General features: G+C 37.5%; 1 protein-coding gene and 1 long non-coding RNA gene across 2 annotated transcripts; both read left to right on the top strand.

Moving 5' to 3' along the window:
- LOC109231034 (aspartyl protease family protein 2-like) lies at positions 5,284-7,190 on the top strand. Its single transcript, XM_019396559.1, has one exon. The coding sequence runs from the start codon at positions 5,514-5,516 to the stop codon at positions 6,981-6,983; it is 1,470 nt and encodes a 489-aa protein (XP_019252104.1). The 5' UTR covers positions 5,284-5,513; the 3' UTR covers positions 6,984-7,190.
- On the top strand, positions 7,576-13,100 carry LOC109231033. The gene is made up of 8 exons (XR_002068746.1): positions 7,576-7,856; positions 10,208-10,478; positions 10,556-10,652; positions 10,740-10,864; positions 10,943-11,026; positions 11,114-11,249; positions 12,426-12,583; positions 12,714-13,100. It is a non-coding gene; the product is annotated as an uncharacterized LOC109231033 (long non-coding RNA).

Here is a 15,235-nt window from a genome sequence, read left to right as displayed (position 1 = left end):
CATTTACCTTTAGCTTGACAGTACAGTCGAGAGGAGAAGTCACTGTACTATATCCCAGGCAGTCATACTCCTTCAATAAATCTGTGGCAAACTTTCTCTGAGAAATGAGCACTCCATCAGCCCTATAGAATATCTCCAAACCCAAGAAATAGTGCAACTTGCCCAAATCCTTAATTTTGAATTTATCATGCAGGAAGTTCTTCAATGCTGTGATCTCACTTAAATCTGTCCCTGTGAGTATTAAATCATCCACATACACAGCCACAAATATACTGGAGGAGCCATTCTTTTTGTAATGCACAAAACCTCTTGAACATAGAGATTCTGTAAGTTTGTCATACCATTGTCTGCTTGCCTATTTTAGTCCATACAAGGACTTCTTCAATTTGCACACAATACCTGGTGTATCAATTTGTAAGCCTTGTGGCACTTCCACATACACTTCTTCAAGCAAATCTCCATGTAGGAAGGCATTATTTACATCCAATTAGAAAAGATCCCAGCCTTTCTTCACAACTACACTTATCAATGTTCTAACAGTTGTCATTTTGACAACAGGGGAGAAGGTCTCTGTGTAATCTATCCCCGCTTGTTGTCTGTAACCTTTAACTACAAGTCTTGCTTTGAACCTTTCTATGCTTCCATCTGCTTTGTGTTTGATCTTGTACACCTATTTGCACCCTATGGTCTTCTTTCCTGCAGGCAAAACTACTTGATCCCAGGAATGATTAGCATATAAGGCCTCAAATTCTTGTGTCATAGCTGCTTGCCAAGCAGGGTTTATGAGTGCCTCCTCATATGAACATGGTTCACTATCATGAGAAATGTTCCTCATAACCTGCTGACTATTATGACATAATGTGTGGAGTAAAATCTGTTGATTCTTGGAAAAGAAAGAATTGAGTGAATGTGTGTGTTGATGTTGTGACTGGTCTTTCCATGTTGGAAGGGAGTAAACATAGTCATTTAAGTAGGAAGGTAGATTATGCATCCTTGAGGATTTCCTGGGTTCTGGTAATGTGGTAGGAGGATCAGTAGGAGGGTTAGGCATATATTGGTGGCAGTATCCAGATTGTTTGTTGTCTGTGACTCATGTGTGTGTACAGGGGATATGTCTTGTGAAGAGGAATCTGTAATAGGGTCAGCAGGTATAGGAGAATTAGTGACAGAATGGTAAATATGGTTTCTATCCTGCAGCTGACAATTATTCAAGGCCAGTTTGATCACAATCTTCTACAAAAGGGACCTGATTTGGAGCACAACTTGGACTAGAAGTTATTAACTTTAAGATAGAGGGAAAAGTAGAATGATTAGGAGAAATGGCAAATGGAAAAATGTGTTCAAGAAACTGTACATCTCTGAAAATGTGTATCCTTTTACTAGACAGATCAAGTACCTTGTAACCTTTTGATCCAAAGGGGTATCCTACAAATATATGTGGGCTAGCTCTTGGTTCAAACTTGTCTTTATGAGATTTAAGAATGGTAGGATAGCATAGGCACCCAAACTCCTTAAATGGGAATATACAGGTTTCTTTTTGTAAAGTATTTCAAATGGGCACTTGTTGTTCAGGAATGAAGAGGGGAGTCTATTTATTAAGTATGTTGCAGTTAGAATGCACTCTCCCCAGTACCTCAAGGCTAATTTTGACTGGTACAGTAAGGCTCTTGCTGTCTCTAAAAGATATTTGTGCTTTCTTTCAACCACACCATTTTGCTGTGGTGTGTAGGGACAAGTTCTTTGGTGGATAATTTCTTTGTTTTGGAAGAATGTTGAGGCTTCATTACTGGTGAATTATAGTCCATTATCAGACCTAATGGTCTTGATTGATACTTGGAATTGGTTCTCAATCATGCAGACAAAAACTTTGATTGCCTCAAGTGCATTGCTCTTAGAGCTCAATAATTGTGTCCAAGTGGATCTGCTACAGTCATCCACTATGGTTAAGAAATACTTGTAGTTGTCATGTGTAGCAAGGTGGTAAGGCCCCCAAAGGTCTAGATGTAGCAGATCGAAAATTTGGGTAGAGGATATGGTTCTTTGTGGAAAGGGAAGTCTGCCCTGCCTAGCCATAGGGCAAATTGAGCAAAGAAAAGGTTGTTTAGGTGCAAAACTGATTGGTATGGAATGGATCCCCTCATTTTCACAAAAGGTACATGGCCTAATCTATTATGCCAGAAGTAATCAACACAATTTTCCTGATTTGAAACAGACAAGGAACTAGAACTATTTGAACAAGCTCTTTTATTATGTGAATGATAGGTATTTACAATGGGAAGAGAATGTGACTTAAATGTTTGCACAAAATCAGAAAGACTACTTAGGCTCTCACTAGTATAGACTGTTTTATTGTTTGACTGACAGCTATTTACAATTGGAAATGTGAATGATGAGCCAGTCTGCACAATTCTAGTATCATGACATGGATTAGAAGTACCACAACTGAAAGAAGAGGCTGAATTAGCTAATTGGCACTCTGAGCAGAGGAAATCCAGACCATTCCTTGCTCTACCAATCTCCAGAGGCCTCTTCATTGAAGGGGCCTGCAATATACATGTATAGGCAGAAATATTAACAATGGACTTGAGTTGTAATGTCAAAGAATGAATAGAAACAAGATTGAATTTGAAGCTAGGAACAAACAACACCCTGTATAAAGTCAGCCTTGGACTAAGTACTACATCACCTATTTCTGTCACTTTAACCCTGTAACCATTTGGAAGGGTAACTAAGAAGGGATATGGTAAGGTTCTTCTGTTGGTGAATAAATCCTTGTTATATGACATGTGATTTGATGCACCAGAATCCAAAATCCAAAAATTAGCAGGTAAATGGGAACATTTATATGAAAGATCACCAATGATTTCATCATAAGTACAGCAAGCCAATATACCTGCGAAGTTTACAGCTCCACTTGTGATGTTGTTTGAGGTCTCAGCTACAGTTCCAATGTGAAGTTTCTCCAATAGGTTGAGCAACTGATTGTATTGGTCCTTAGTCAGGTTTGGTGCATTTTGAGGTTGATTTTGTCCCTTATTTTCAGCTACATCATGTTCTCCAGTAGAAAATTCTTGAAGTCCTCCGTGAACATTTGCTGCAGATGCTACATTTCTACCTTTTGTGAACTTGAAATTCTATGGGAAACCATGTAGTTTGTAACACTTGTCCTTGGTGTGGCCTGACCTTTTGCAGTAGTCACAAAACAAGCGTGGACCTCTGTACCCTGGTCTGTTGGAATTATGTCTTGTGTTGTTTGTCATTTGATTGTAATTCGTTCTGAAACCACTGTTTGGTTATCCATGAACATTCATTGAAGCAGATTCTAAGCTTAACTGACTGTGTGGCCTAACTTCACGTTGTTTTTCCTCCTGAACTAAAATAGAGAATGCTTGGGCTATTGTGGGCAGTGGATTCAGCATTAAGATGCTTCCTCTCACTACAGTGTATACCTCGTTCAAACCCATCAGAAACTGAATTAACCTCATGTCTTGCTCTGCCTTATGCATATTTGCCTTTGCTCTGCATATTTGCCTTTGCTCCACAGACGCATTGGCAATTGCACTGAGTATAGGCATTCAACGTGTGCAATTCCTCCCAAAGTTTCTTCATCTTTGTGTAATAACCAGGAATGTCTAATGAGCTCTGAGTTAAATCATTAATTTCCTTTTGAAGTTGATACATTTTTGCTCCGTTGGTCTGGTCATATCTATCTTCCAATTCCTGCCAAAGTTCCTTTGCATCATTTACATATTGCAAGCTATCTGCTATATCCTTCGAAAGTGAGTTCAAAATCCATGAGGTGACCATATCGTCGGACCTTTCCCACTGTCCATAACTCGCAGAGTCATAATTAGGCTTTCTACACATGCCATTAATGAATCGAATTTTATTCTTCACAGATAAGGCTCGTAGAACTCCTCTTCTCCAGGATCTATATCCTATTCCATCAAAAGGAATTGGTACCAAACTTGATCCAGCATTTTCTGATGGATGCATGTATAGAGGATTAGTCGAATCCATAACTTCTCTCACCAAATTTGGCATCTCAGTGACTGGATCAGCGATATGATCCTCCGGCCATGATTTGAAGAATTAGAAAACTGAAGATGAGAGAAAATTATACTCCAAGGAGAATCGAAGATTGAGCTAAAACCAAAAATGAGTTGAAGCGAGAGATCGATGCAATCGAAGATTGAATTAAACAAAAAAAAATTGAGCTGAAACAACAAATCGATGCAAAAACTAGAAGAATTGATCTCCAGATTTAGAAAAAAAAAAACTAAATTTGATCGAACTGGTAAAATTGCTTGAACTCGTGAAATTGATACACAATTTCAAATCAGAATTAAAGCGGAAGAACAGAGAATCAGAATTGAGGCGGAAGAACAGAGCCTCGCTCCGATACCATGTTAGAAACTGAAGCTATGAGGAGCAGACTCCATTTGAGGTGAGTCGAGCTGAGCTCCAAGCTCATGAAGAGAACATTCTAGATTGATGAGAAGGAAAATGGGAAATGCAAAGTGATTTTCATTCACTGTATCGGATACAATATATACATATATTGACATCTCATTAGTTAGCGGAAGCTCCACTATAACTAACTAACTAACACGTACAATTAACTAACTAATGAACCTACTAACTGACTCCTTAAGCTAACTAACAAAACTAGCTCTATTGCTATTACTGTATGGTATGCATAAATATACTCAATCAATCTTAACACACACTATTCCAAAGTGACACCATTTTTATTTTTTATTTTTTTGCTGTACCGGTTTGTCAACAACTAGTAGAAAATAAAAAGGCGTTAATGAAAAGAAGGGAATGAAGATGTGCCAACGCTCTTTACGTATGGAATGATTTAAACCTTGATCTTTATTTGGTGTAAATGATTTTTCATAAGTTTATTAGTGTTTATATATATGCTAACAGTATAAACATATTTATACGATTAAATTATTAAAAAGTAGTTCCAAATAAATTTATCAGATAACATTAATTGATAGTCTTAAATAAATAACAATTAATCTACTGCAGTAAGTGAACGATACTGAACTAAAAATCTTCTTTACTTCATTAATATATGGAATATAGTATAACTTAATCCTTTTTTATGCACCGAATTGCAGCAACAACAACAATAACAGTCCAGTAAAATCCTACAAGTGGAGTTTGGGGTGGATAATATGTACGCAGACCTTACCCTTACCCCGAAGGGATAAAAAAGTTATTTCCGAAAGACCCTTAACACAAAATAATAAAAATAAAACAAAAGAAGAGGATATTAGATTCATCACGGAAATCTCAGGAAAAATAGAACCTCACGCACCAAATTGCATATAGAACAAAAAGTGAAAAGGTCGAGTAGGTGGCTGCTGTAGGGGATCGATGTGGTCCTTTCACTGCATGGAACATAGTGCCATCAGTCGTTCAATATTACCAGCACCCTTTGTTTAAGGTCAAAAGTTCACACACACACACACCGACTCTATCACCTATTTATACTCCCTATGTTCACCTCACTCTCACTGTCTCTTTTCTCAGCCAACTTTTTCACTTCATCCCTCTCTACAATGGAAGGGAAGCTCATTTCAATTCCATTTCTCTTCACTTTCTTTACCCTTTCTATTTCTGTATCATCTGTTTCTCTTCAATATCAAACACTTACCCTACGCTCTCTCCCTGAACCTCAATCCCTCTCATGGGCCACCCAAGATTCCAACGACTTTCAACCCTTAAATTCCGAAAATACCCTTGCTGTACAACTACACCACGTAGACTTGATCACTCCTTATACATCCTTATTCAACACCACACCACATGCATTATTCAAACTCCGTCTTCAACGTGACGCCGTTAGAGCAAAAGTCCTCTCTAACCTCGCTGAAGCGGCTGCTAAAGACTTCAGCAGCTCCGTCATCTCGGGTCTTGCTCAGGGTAGCGGCGAGTATTTTACGCGCATAGGCATTGGTACTCCTCCTAAGTACGCTTACATGGTTTTAGACACTGGCAGCGACGTCGTTTGGATCCAATGCTTGCCATGCAGACAATGTTATAATCAGTCCGACCCGGTTTTTGACCCGAGTAAATCATCCTCATTTACTGGGCTCTCCTGTGATTCTCCTTTGTGCCGCCGGCTTGACTCGCCCGGCTGTAACAACAAAAACAAATGCCTTTACCAAGTCTCCTACGGCGACGGTTCATTCACTGTCGGCGAATTCTCAACTGAAACTTTAACGTTCAGAAAGACACATGTCAGCGACATTGCATTCGGTTGCGGCCACGATAATGAAGGTTTGTTCATCGGAGCTGCTGGTTTGTTGGGGTTAGGGAAAGGGAAACTTTCATTTCCGGGTCAAGCCGGAAGCCGGTTTGGTAATAAATTCTCGTACTGCTTAGTCGACCGGACCGGTTCTCCTAAACCGTCTTATCTCATTTTCGGCGAAACAGCAGTAACGCGAAATACCATTTTTACCCCTCTTTTAACCAACCAAAAACTACACACATTTTACTACGTGGAACTCACCGGGATCAGTGTCGGAGGTACAAGGGTTCCGGGGATTACGCCGGAGTTGTTCAAGCTCGGTGCTGACGGTACTGGTGGAGTCATTGTCGATTCGGGTACGTCAGTGACCCGGTTGACCCGACGCGCTTACGTGGCACTGAGGGATGCATTCAGCTTAGGTACTAAAAATCTGAAGAGAGCGCCGAATTACTCTTTGTTCGACACGTGCTATGATTTGTCGGGTAAAACCGAAGTTAAGGTTCCAACGTTGGTATTACATTTTAAGGATGCTGACGTGGCATTGCCAGCGTCAAATTACTTGATTCCGGTGAGTAGTGAAGGGAGATTCTGCTTTGGATTTGCGGGTACGGCAAGCGGGTTGTCTATAATTGGGAATATTCAGCAGCAGGGTTTTCGGGTCGTGTTTGATGTTGCGGGTTCGAGGTTAGGGTTTGCTCCACGTGGGTGTAATTAATCTCAGATTATGAATACTTACTTGATAATTAAAACTCTGTTTATTCCTAAATGAAAGTTTATGGCTATTTTGTGTAAGTTTTTGTTTTCATGGTTTGATGAACATGTGAAAAAGGAAGAGAGGGAATGTGGACTTGCAGAAAAAGAGGAACATCTTCACATGTTGTTTGTTTGCATTATGTGCTAATGATAGTTACCTCTTCTCAAATCTATATATATATTAAAGCAAAGAAGTTTGCCTTCTCATTTAGCCAAGTGACAAATTATTAGAATGTCAATTGGCAACATATTAAAATGACACATGGCAACTTAATTTATTAAAAATCCCAGTTGTAATTGCCAGATTTTTTCGGTCTACAAACAATCAGCCCTCCCAAGTTTATTGCTTGATTTTCGGCAATAAAAACAGTCAATCCTCCCAAAATTAGTGCCTCTGTTTTTTGGAAATTTCTACTATTATTTAATAATCAAAAAATATTAAAAAGTAAAAAAGAAAAATCCTGTATCTCTGCCTTCCTAAAAAAACGGGTAAAAACAGTCATCCTCCCAAAATTAATGTCTCTGTTTTGTTTCATCTACTATTATTTAATAATAAAAAAATATTACAAAAGTAAAAAAAAAAATCGTATATCTCTGCCTTCCTAAAAAAAACGGGTTTCATACCATATTTACCATCTAATCTCTTTGTCTTCCTAAAAACATTCCCAATTCTCAAGATTACTTCCCGTATGATTTCAAGATGAGAAGATACTCATCAACAATTAGTGCCTCTGTAATGTTTACAAAATCCTTTAAGCAAGTAACACTTCCTCAGATCTGAATCTTTATTAACTGAAATTTAGGGATTTCTACATGGAAAGGATTCACAATCGAAGTATGTTCGTGCAGATGACATTCCTCCTTAATTTTGGAATTTTAGATATAAACCCTAAATGTAGACTATTGTAGTTTCATAAGAACTTTTTTTTTTATATAAACTACATAAGATTTGTAAATATAAGATATAAACCCTAAATTTCATAAGAACATTTTTCGGTCAGCAAACTATTTTACAGCTCTTTTTTTGGAAATTTCTTATTTATAGCAAGTAAAAAGATTATGCCAATATTTAAGTTATATACAGAATCAGAGACGATGTCAAAAGCATATACAGAATCAGGTCATATATATATATATATATATATATATATATATATATATATAGAGTTGCACCTACCATATACTTTACTACAGACAATCCTCATATCAAATTTTCTCTAAGAACAAATATGACATGTTTGACTATATCAGCAATATATCGAGTAACAAGATGAGTTGGAATTTGAAGGTACGAATAGTGAGATTGTGGCACGTTCCATATCGCGACAAACCAGACAACACTGTCNTATATATATATATATATATATATATATATATATATATATATATATATATATATATATATATATATATATATATATATATATATATATAGTTATACTGCACAGGTTTATTTGTAGGTGTCTTGTCCTAGCCTCGTCACTACCTCACCGAGGTTAGACTCAACACTTACCAGTACATGGGGTCGATTGTACTCTGCACTTTCTGTGCAGATTTCGGTACTGGTCCGAGCTGATTCTGAGGATAGCTCCTGACTTCATTTGATCGGAGACCCAAGGTAGACCTGTTGGCGTCCGCAGGCCCTGGTGTCCCCTTCTGTATATTCTCTGTATTGTTTCTTTTGTTTCGAAAACAGTTGTATTTCTTTCAGACATTTACTTGTAGAAAAATCTTAGAAGTTCGTGAATTGTGACTCCAAATTTTGGGTAATATTATACATTAAGACTGTTATGAATTTCCGCACTCTTTTTAACTTGTTATGGTTTAATTGTTGTTAATCACTGAAAGGTTTAAAATTGGCTCAATGGTTCTCGAATGTTGGCTTGCCTAGCAAGTGAAATGTTAGGCGCCATCATGGTCCCGACGGTGGGAATTCCGGGTCATGACTGGTTGGTATCAGAGAACTAGGTTGCCTAGGTCTCACAATTCACGAGCAGGCTTAGTAGAGTCTGGGTGATCGGTACGGTGACGTTTGTACTTATGACTTAGAGGCTACAGAGTTTAGGAACAATGTCACTTCTATTCTTCTCTATCGTGCAACTTTGTTCTATCATTGCTAATTGAACTCTTCTACTCTTGTTCTCTCGCAGATGGCGAGCACACGTACCGCATCCTCAGCTGAGCAGCAGCCAGAGCCCCTACTGACAGCTCCTACGAGGGGCAGAGGTCGAGGCAGGGGCAGGGCTCAGCCTAGAGCCCGAGCAGCAGCACTAGCGGCGGAGCCTCAGGTGGAGTTTTATGAGGAGGCTCAAGCCCAGACTAGTCCAGTAGGACCAGCTCAGGTCCTAGAGGGGTTCATCGCCACCCCAATGCTACAGGATGCTTTGGTCCGTTTGGTGGGCCTGATGGAGAGTGTAGCCCAGGCTGGCACTTTTCCCATGGCTCCAGCCGTCTCTCAGGCTGGAGGAGGAGCATAGATTTATTCTACTCACACACCGGAACATGCGGCATCCCAGTATCAGACTTCAACAGCTCAACCAGTTGAAGTAGTTCAGCCAGGTGTTGCGGCACAGGCCGGTGATGGACATGCTATGACTCCCGAGGGTTTATTGAGATTGGACAAGGTCACCAAGCTCTTTCCAGTTCACTACAGTGGTGCACCTTCTGAGGATCCCCCGAATTATCTTGACCGCTGCCATGAGGTGCTGCGGAACATGGGGACAGTGGAGACCAATGAGGTCCATTTTGCTGTGTTTCATATGATCGGTTCCGCCAAGAGATGGTGGAATGACTTTGTATTGACCAGACAAGCTGGGTCACATGCTTTTACTTGGGACCAGTTCTCTCAAATATTTCTTGAGAAGTTCCTTCCTGTCACCTTGAGAGAGGACTATCGCAGGCAGTTCGAGCGTCTCCAGTAGGGCAGTATGACCGTCACTCAGTGTGAGACCCGTTTCGTGGACTTGGCCCGTCATGCTATTCTTCTGCTTCCCACGAGAGAGAGAGAGAGAGAGAGAGAGAGAGAGAGAGAGAGAGAGAGAGAGAGAGAGAGAGAGAGAGAGGGTGAGGAGGTTTATTGAGGGACTTGCTCAGCCTATCAGATTGCAGATGGCTAAGGAGACTGGGAGTGAGATTTCTTTTCAGACGGCTNTGACTCAATATTAATTATGAATTTTTTGTTTCTAGGGCGATCGTATTCATGCGACTGTTGGTCGGTCTCTTATACCTATGTTCAAACCAAAGATAAAAGAATTGGGTTTGTACTTTATGAAGAACTTTGTGGTTGGACCAAATTATACGAAACTTAAATAAACGCGACATAAATTGAAGTTGGCATTTACTCATAAGACGATTGTAGAGGAAGCAAATGATCATCTTTTTGGTATGAGTATCTTCGACTTAAAACCTTATGAGTATTTGATAAACAAAATTGATGTTGAAGAAAGTGAACTTTTCGGTAGGTATTCAATTCGGAGTTCTTTTATTTGAATGTCTTATCAACTTTCTCATGATCATTTTTTTAAATTATTATAGATGTCACTGGAGAGGTTGTAAGTTATGGTGAAGTAGAATCCCATAACCAAGGTGATAAGACCAGCACTTATATGAATGTGGAACTTGAAGATTATGAGTAAGATTGCGTCTATGAATTTACTTTGTTATATATTAACATGATTACTTATCATTGTCTGCTTAAGTTGTTATATAAATTTCACAGGAGGAATAATATCTCGGCAACATTTTGGGGAGAATTCGTTGATCGAATCTTGCCACATTTAGAGGGATCACCCCATCGGAGGGTCATAGTTGTTATGCAGTTGATAAAAGCACACAAATTTCAAGGTATTTCTATTGTGTTGATGACATGGGATAATTTTTTTATGTTAATTTTTTTGGTTCAGAAACTAAAGTTATATATAGGAAAATATCATGTGCGTAATACTTGGCATGCCTCAAAGCTCTGGATTACCCGGATCTTCCTCAAGCTGTTGATTTTAAGTCGAGGTTAGTTATTTCAAAAATTAATTTTATGTAGATACTACACACATAATTGTTTATGGTTAAAACTAATACAACCTTGCGTATATACAGATTGGCAAGTGTGAATGAAGCTAACTCTGCCAGGATCAGTCAAATACCTTTTCAGCGTAGTTATTCTGTTTCTGATGAGTTGGCTACTGAAACTGTAGAAGTTAAAACTATTAGAGAATTGGTCGACTGCATGGAGGTGACTAATCTATTAAACTCCTTTAGTATTTAACTAATGTTATGTTGTGTATGTATAACACTGTTAGGTCTAAAAATACTATTTGTTTTCCTAAATGTGCACATATATGTTTTTTGGAATCCCTGTTACGTAAGTTTATGAGCATTTCACAATAAAATACTTAACTAATAAAAAGAAAACCTCCACTGCAGCATGTAGGAGCTAAGACAGTTCATGATTACGTCGCAGTAGATTGCATACAACAGAACCATTTTTTCTGAAAGACAGTGCACTCAAACAGTTATTATCTGGAATTTATTTATAAAATGCAGACATGCTACTCAAGAAAAGGAGATGAGCAGCCACATAACTTTGTTCGATCTTAATCATTGTTAACTAAAATATTGATTCACAACCAATTGTATTGACCTTCAGCAAATAGTAAAGCTCCATAAATAATCAATGAAATCAATCAACTCTTGGAGAATTTGCACAATAACACAAGTATCTTTCTTAGTCGTTGATGAGGAATTCCTCAAGTTAAGCAGGACCTGGTGAGCATTTCACAATAAAAAACTTCTCAAAGACAATATTCAATTTGATAGACATATTTTTTTTTTGACAAAGTTGGTAGGAAACCTTTGTTATAGACATATGTCTTGGCCTCACACTTTCTTTACTTGGAATGGTTCAGTTGGAATCAAATTAGCAATTTTACTGTACGTGGAAATGTAGCATTCTTTTCCGTGTGGATTGGTCCTATTTGTTGGGTATTAACATCTAGAAATCTTCCCTTTAAGACTTGGAGCCCAAGCATCTGCTATTGGTGCAGTGGAGAGCAGGGATAGTAGTAGTGTGGTTGCAATGTCTTTCCTCTCCGTTTCTCGAATGATTACAGTAGGAGGAACATTGTACAACTAAAATACTAAATGCTTCTGTTGAAGGTATCTTAGAAGCTATCTTAGATAAACAAATTAATAAATTAGATAAATGAGAAGGTATTGAATCCGAATGCTTACAGATTGAACTATTGAAGGTATCATTTAATGGAACTAATTTAATATCTATACTTAGTTACTTATATTTTTGGTTTTGGGACATAAATGGAATTTTCACAGCTTATGCTCTTGGCATTTATATATAGATTCCAACAATCAAATTTGCTAGATACATTGCTACAACTTGACTTATTTTCAGGAAGGACATATTTGGATTGTTGCGACTGTAGTGAATCTTCTACTTGAAAAAGAATGGTCATATTTGGGGTGCAAGAGATGCTCGAAGAAGGTTGACTAAATTGGAAGTAAATTTCACAGCAAGAAATGTGATCGCCTTGATAGTTCTGCCACTCATAGGTTTGATAAGCTTCACTATTTACTGTGAAATAGAACTAAAGTTGCAAGTTACAAAAATAAGGACCAATTTTACTATAAAATATTAAATGAAACTAAAGTTTCAATTTCTTATTCTAAACGTCTCTTTTAGGTACAAGCTTCGAGTGCAAGTGATGGATCACACTGGCTTTATATCTTTGTTGCTTTGGGATCGTGAAGCAACAAGTCTCATTGGGAAGTCTGCTAATGAGTTAAATGAAATTTCAATTGAGGCATATTTTATTCATTTTAATTGTTATAGTGTATTGTTAACAGGTTTGAACCTGATATGCTTGCGTTCTCGGGATGCTACTATGGCGGAGTGGATAAGGAAAGGACAGAACTAGGAAAGATACGGCGGAGGTGGAAAACTTTACATGTGAGACCCCAAGAATATCAGTTTTTTGGTCATTTCCTCATATTGAGTCATCATGGCAATGTACTTTAAAGATTTGATTGTTTGTTCCACTTATGCATTGAACTATTCTGTATTTATTCAGATTTTTTTATTTTGATAACACAAGGTGATGATCTATCAAAAAGAGAATAAAAGTAACACTAGATAATCATGGAAATAAACTGGATTTACTGTCATCCTTGTGAGTCCTAGATATAACTCTCTCTGTCCCTCTCTCTCTCTCTGTCTTATATATGTGTGTACATACATACATATTAGCTTCAGAGAAGCAGTAAAGAAATGTTAATTTATGAATGTTATATGTGAGTTAAGTGAATGAATCAAGTGTTGGGTAAAAGTTTGTGTAGTTGAGATTTTCGTACCTACTTATGTTTGTGAGACTCCATACTTCTGATACAATTTTTTTGTATGAGACATAGTATTCAATAAAATGAAAAAATAAGAATCAATACTCCATCCTTTAAGCAACAGCAGCTCAGTTTAGGAACATGGGAAAAAGGTAAAAATTTTAGTTACCATTCTTCAGTCATCTTGATGTATTGGAGACCATGTGAATTTTTACTCTAAGATAGCTACCTTTTAAATTCAGCATCCTTTACCAGACTTTCAGAGCAAATGAATAAGAATAATAAGCCAAAGAAAAAAAAGGATTGCATAAATGTTCCAGATCTATTATAAATGGCGAAAAATCATAAGCTGCCTCGGAACAAGTCTGCAGCAATATTTCCAATATACCATTTCATTCTTCAGTAGCAGACTTCCCTATGATAATTCCAATGCCAATGTCCTTTCGTATGTGATGAAGATATACACCAAAAATTTATAGGAAGCCAAGTTCATATGTACCCAATTAGAAATGTGTCTATATTGTATTCTTCAGATAAGCTAAGCACTTATCCTTTTTTCCATTTAAATATAAAAAATAGAACACAGAGATTTATCAAGAAGATTAAAAGCTGAATTGGTTTCCAGTTTAAGTGAGGAAAAGAAGATGGAGAAATTAGCGCCGGTAGTGAACAAAATTTGCACTATAGTTAGGGGTGTTCAAATCGAGCCGAAAAATCGCCACAAATTCATGCAGATTGTAACTATATGTTTCTATACTGCGGCTTTAATTGAGATTGCTGATTTCTACTAAAGCAATTCATTTGCTTCATGTTTTTAGTATTCTAAACAGACGTGGATGATGTAAATTTTATGTTCTAGACTGGATTGCAAACCAATATGTTGGATGCTGTGACTTTTGTCCTTTAATCAAGTTTGTTGCTTTCTACATATTTCAGAGTATTCCTTGCTATGATAAGTCGTTAAAATAAACCGCGCATCGCGCGGATCCTAATACTACTAGACTTTTTAAAATAATCAGTAATGGTAACTTTAGTAAAATATTTAACTTTATCTTAGTTTCTTAAAGTAACATCTTTTCGCAGGAGGAAAGAGAATTTTTTTCCCAATTTTTGGGTAGTTAGTTGAAAAGTGGGACCTCAACCAATACACTGGTTAAACAAAGAAGTATCCCACACAATACAAGTATGACATTGGCATGTGAAACTACAAAGTAAATTTCTCACTTCAGTATTCCTGCAACTAGTTGGAAGACCGAAAAGTATGCTATAGCTGAAACTACAATACAATTTAACGAATTGGCTAATTTCACCTGAAGCAGGTGGTAGCTATCATCAATAAGACAAAAGGAGTGTCATTATTTATTATGGTACAGATTATTATTGCTGCAAAACCGCTAAAGTTGAAATCTCCCGCCATAGTGTGGAAAAATGCGCCTTATAATGGTGCAATTTGGGGGCAGTTGAAGGACAAGTTATTAGGCAGAAATTGACGGTAAGAGTATGAATGTGGACTCGGCTACCCAAATAATGGTTTGAAAGAGTGAATTCTTTTGACTTCCTTGTAATTAAATGTAAAGTTTGTGTCCCAAATGGCAATACTAATTAGTACTTCCTCCGGTCCACAATAAGTTACTCCCTTCGGTCCAAAATAAGTGATTTTTTGAATGTTTTCACACAAATTAAGAAATTCACCTTTTAGCATTAATTAACAATGGAATTGACCATATTAACCTTTACTATCTCACATAAACACTCGTAACACATATTCCAAAACCATTTACTTCAAGAACAATGTAGGAAAAAAATAATTAGTTCATTCTAAAAATCTGGAAAAATCACTTATTTTGGACCACAAGAAAAATGCCAAAA

The sequence above is a fragment of the Nicotiana attenuata genome, chromosome 8 (assembly GCF_001879085.1).
Source record: "Nicotiana attenuata strain UT chromosome 8, NIATTr2, whole genome shotgun sequence".
Classification (NCBI taxonomy): domain Eukaryota; kingdom Viridiplantae; phylum Streptophyta; class Magnoliopsida; order Solanales; family Solanaceae; genus Nicotiana; species Nicotiana attenuata.
This window is presented reverse-complemented; position numbering and strand designations above follow the sequence as displayed.

What these genes read in the sequence shown, in the direction of transcription:
- LOC109231034 (XM_019396559.1), top strand. Translation starts at nt 5,514, where the DNA reads ATGTTCACCTCACTCTCACTGTCTCTTTTCTCAGCCAACTTTTTCACT.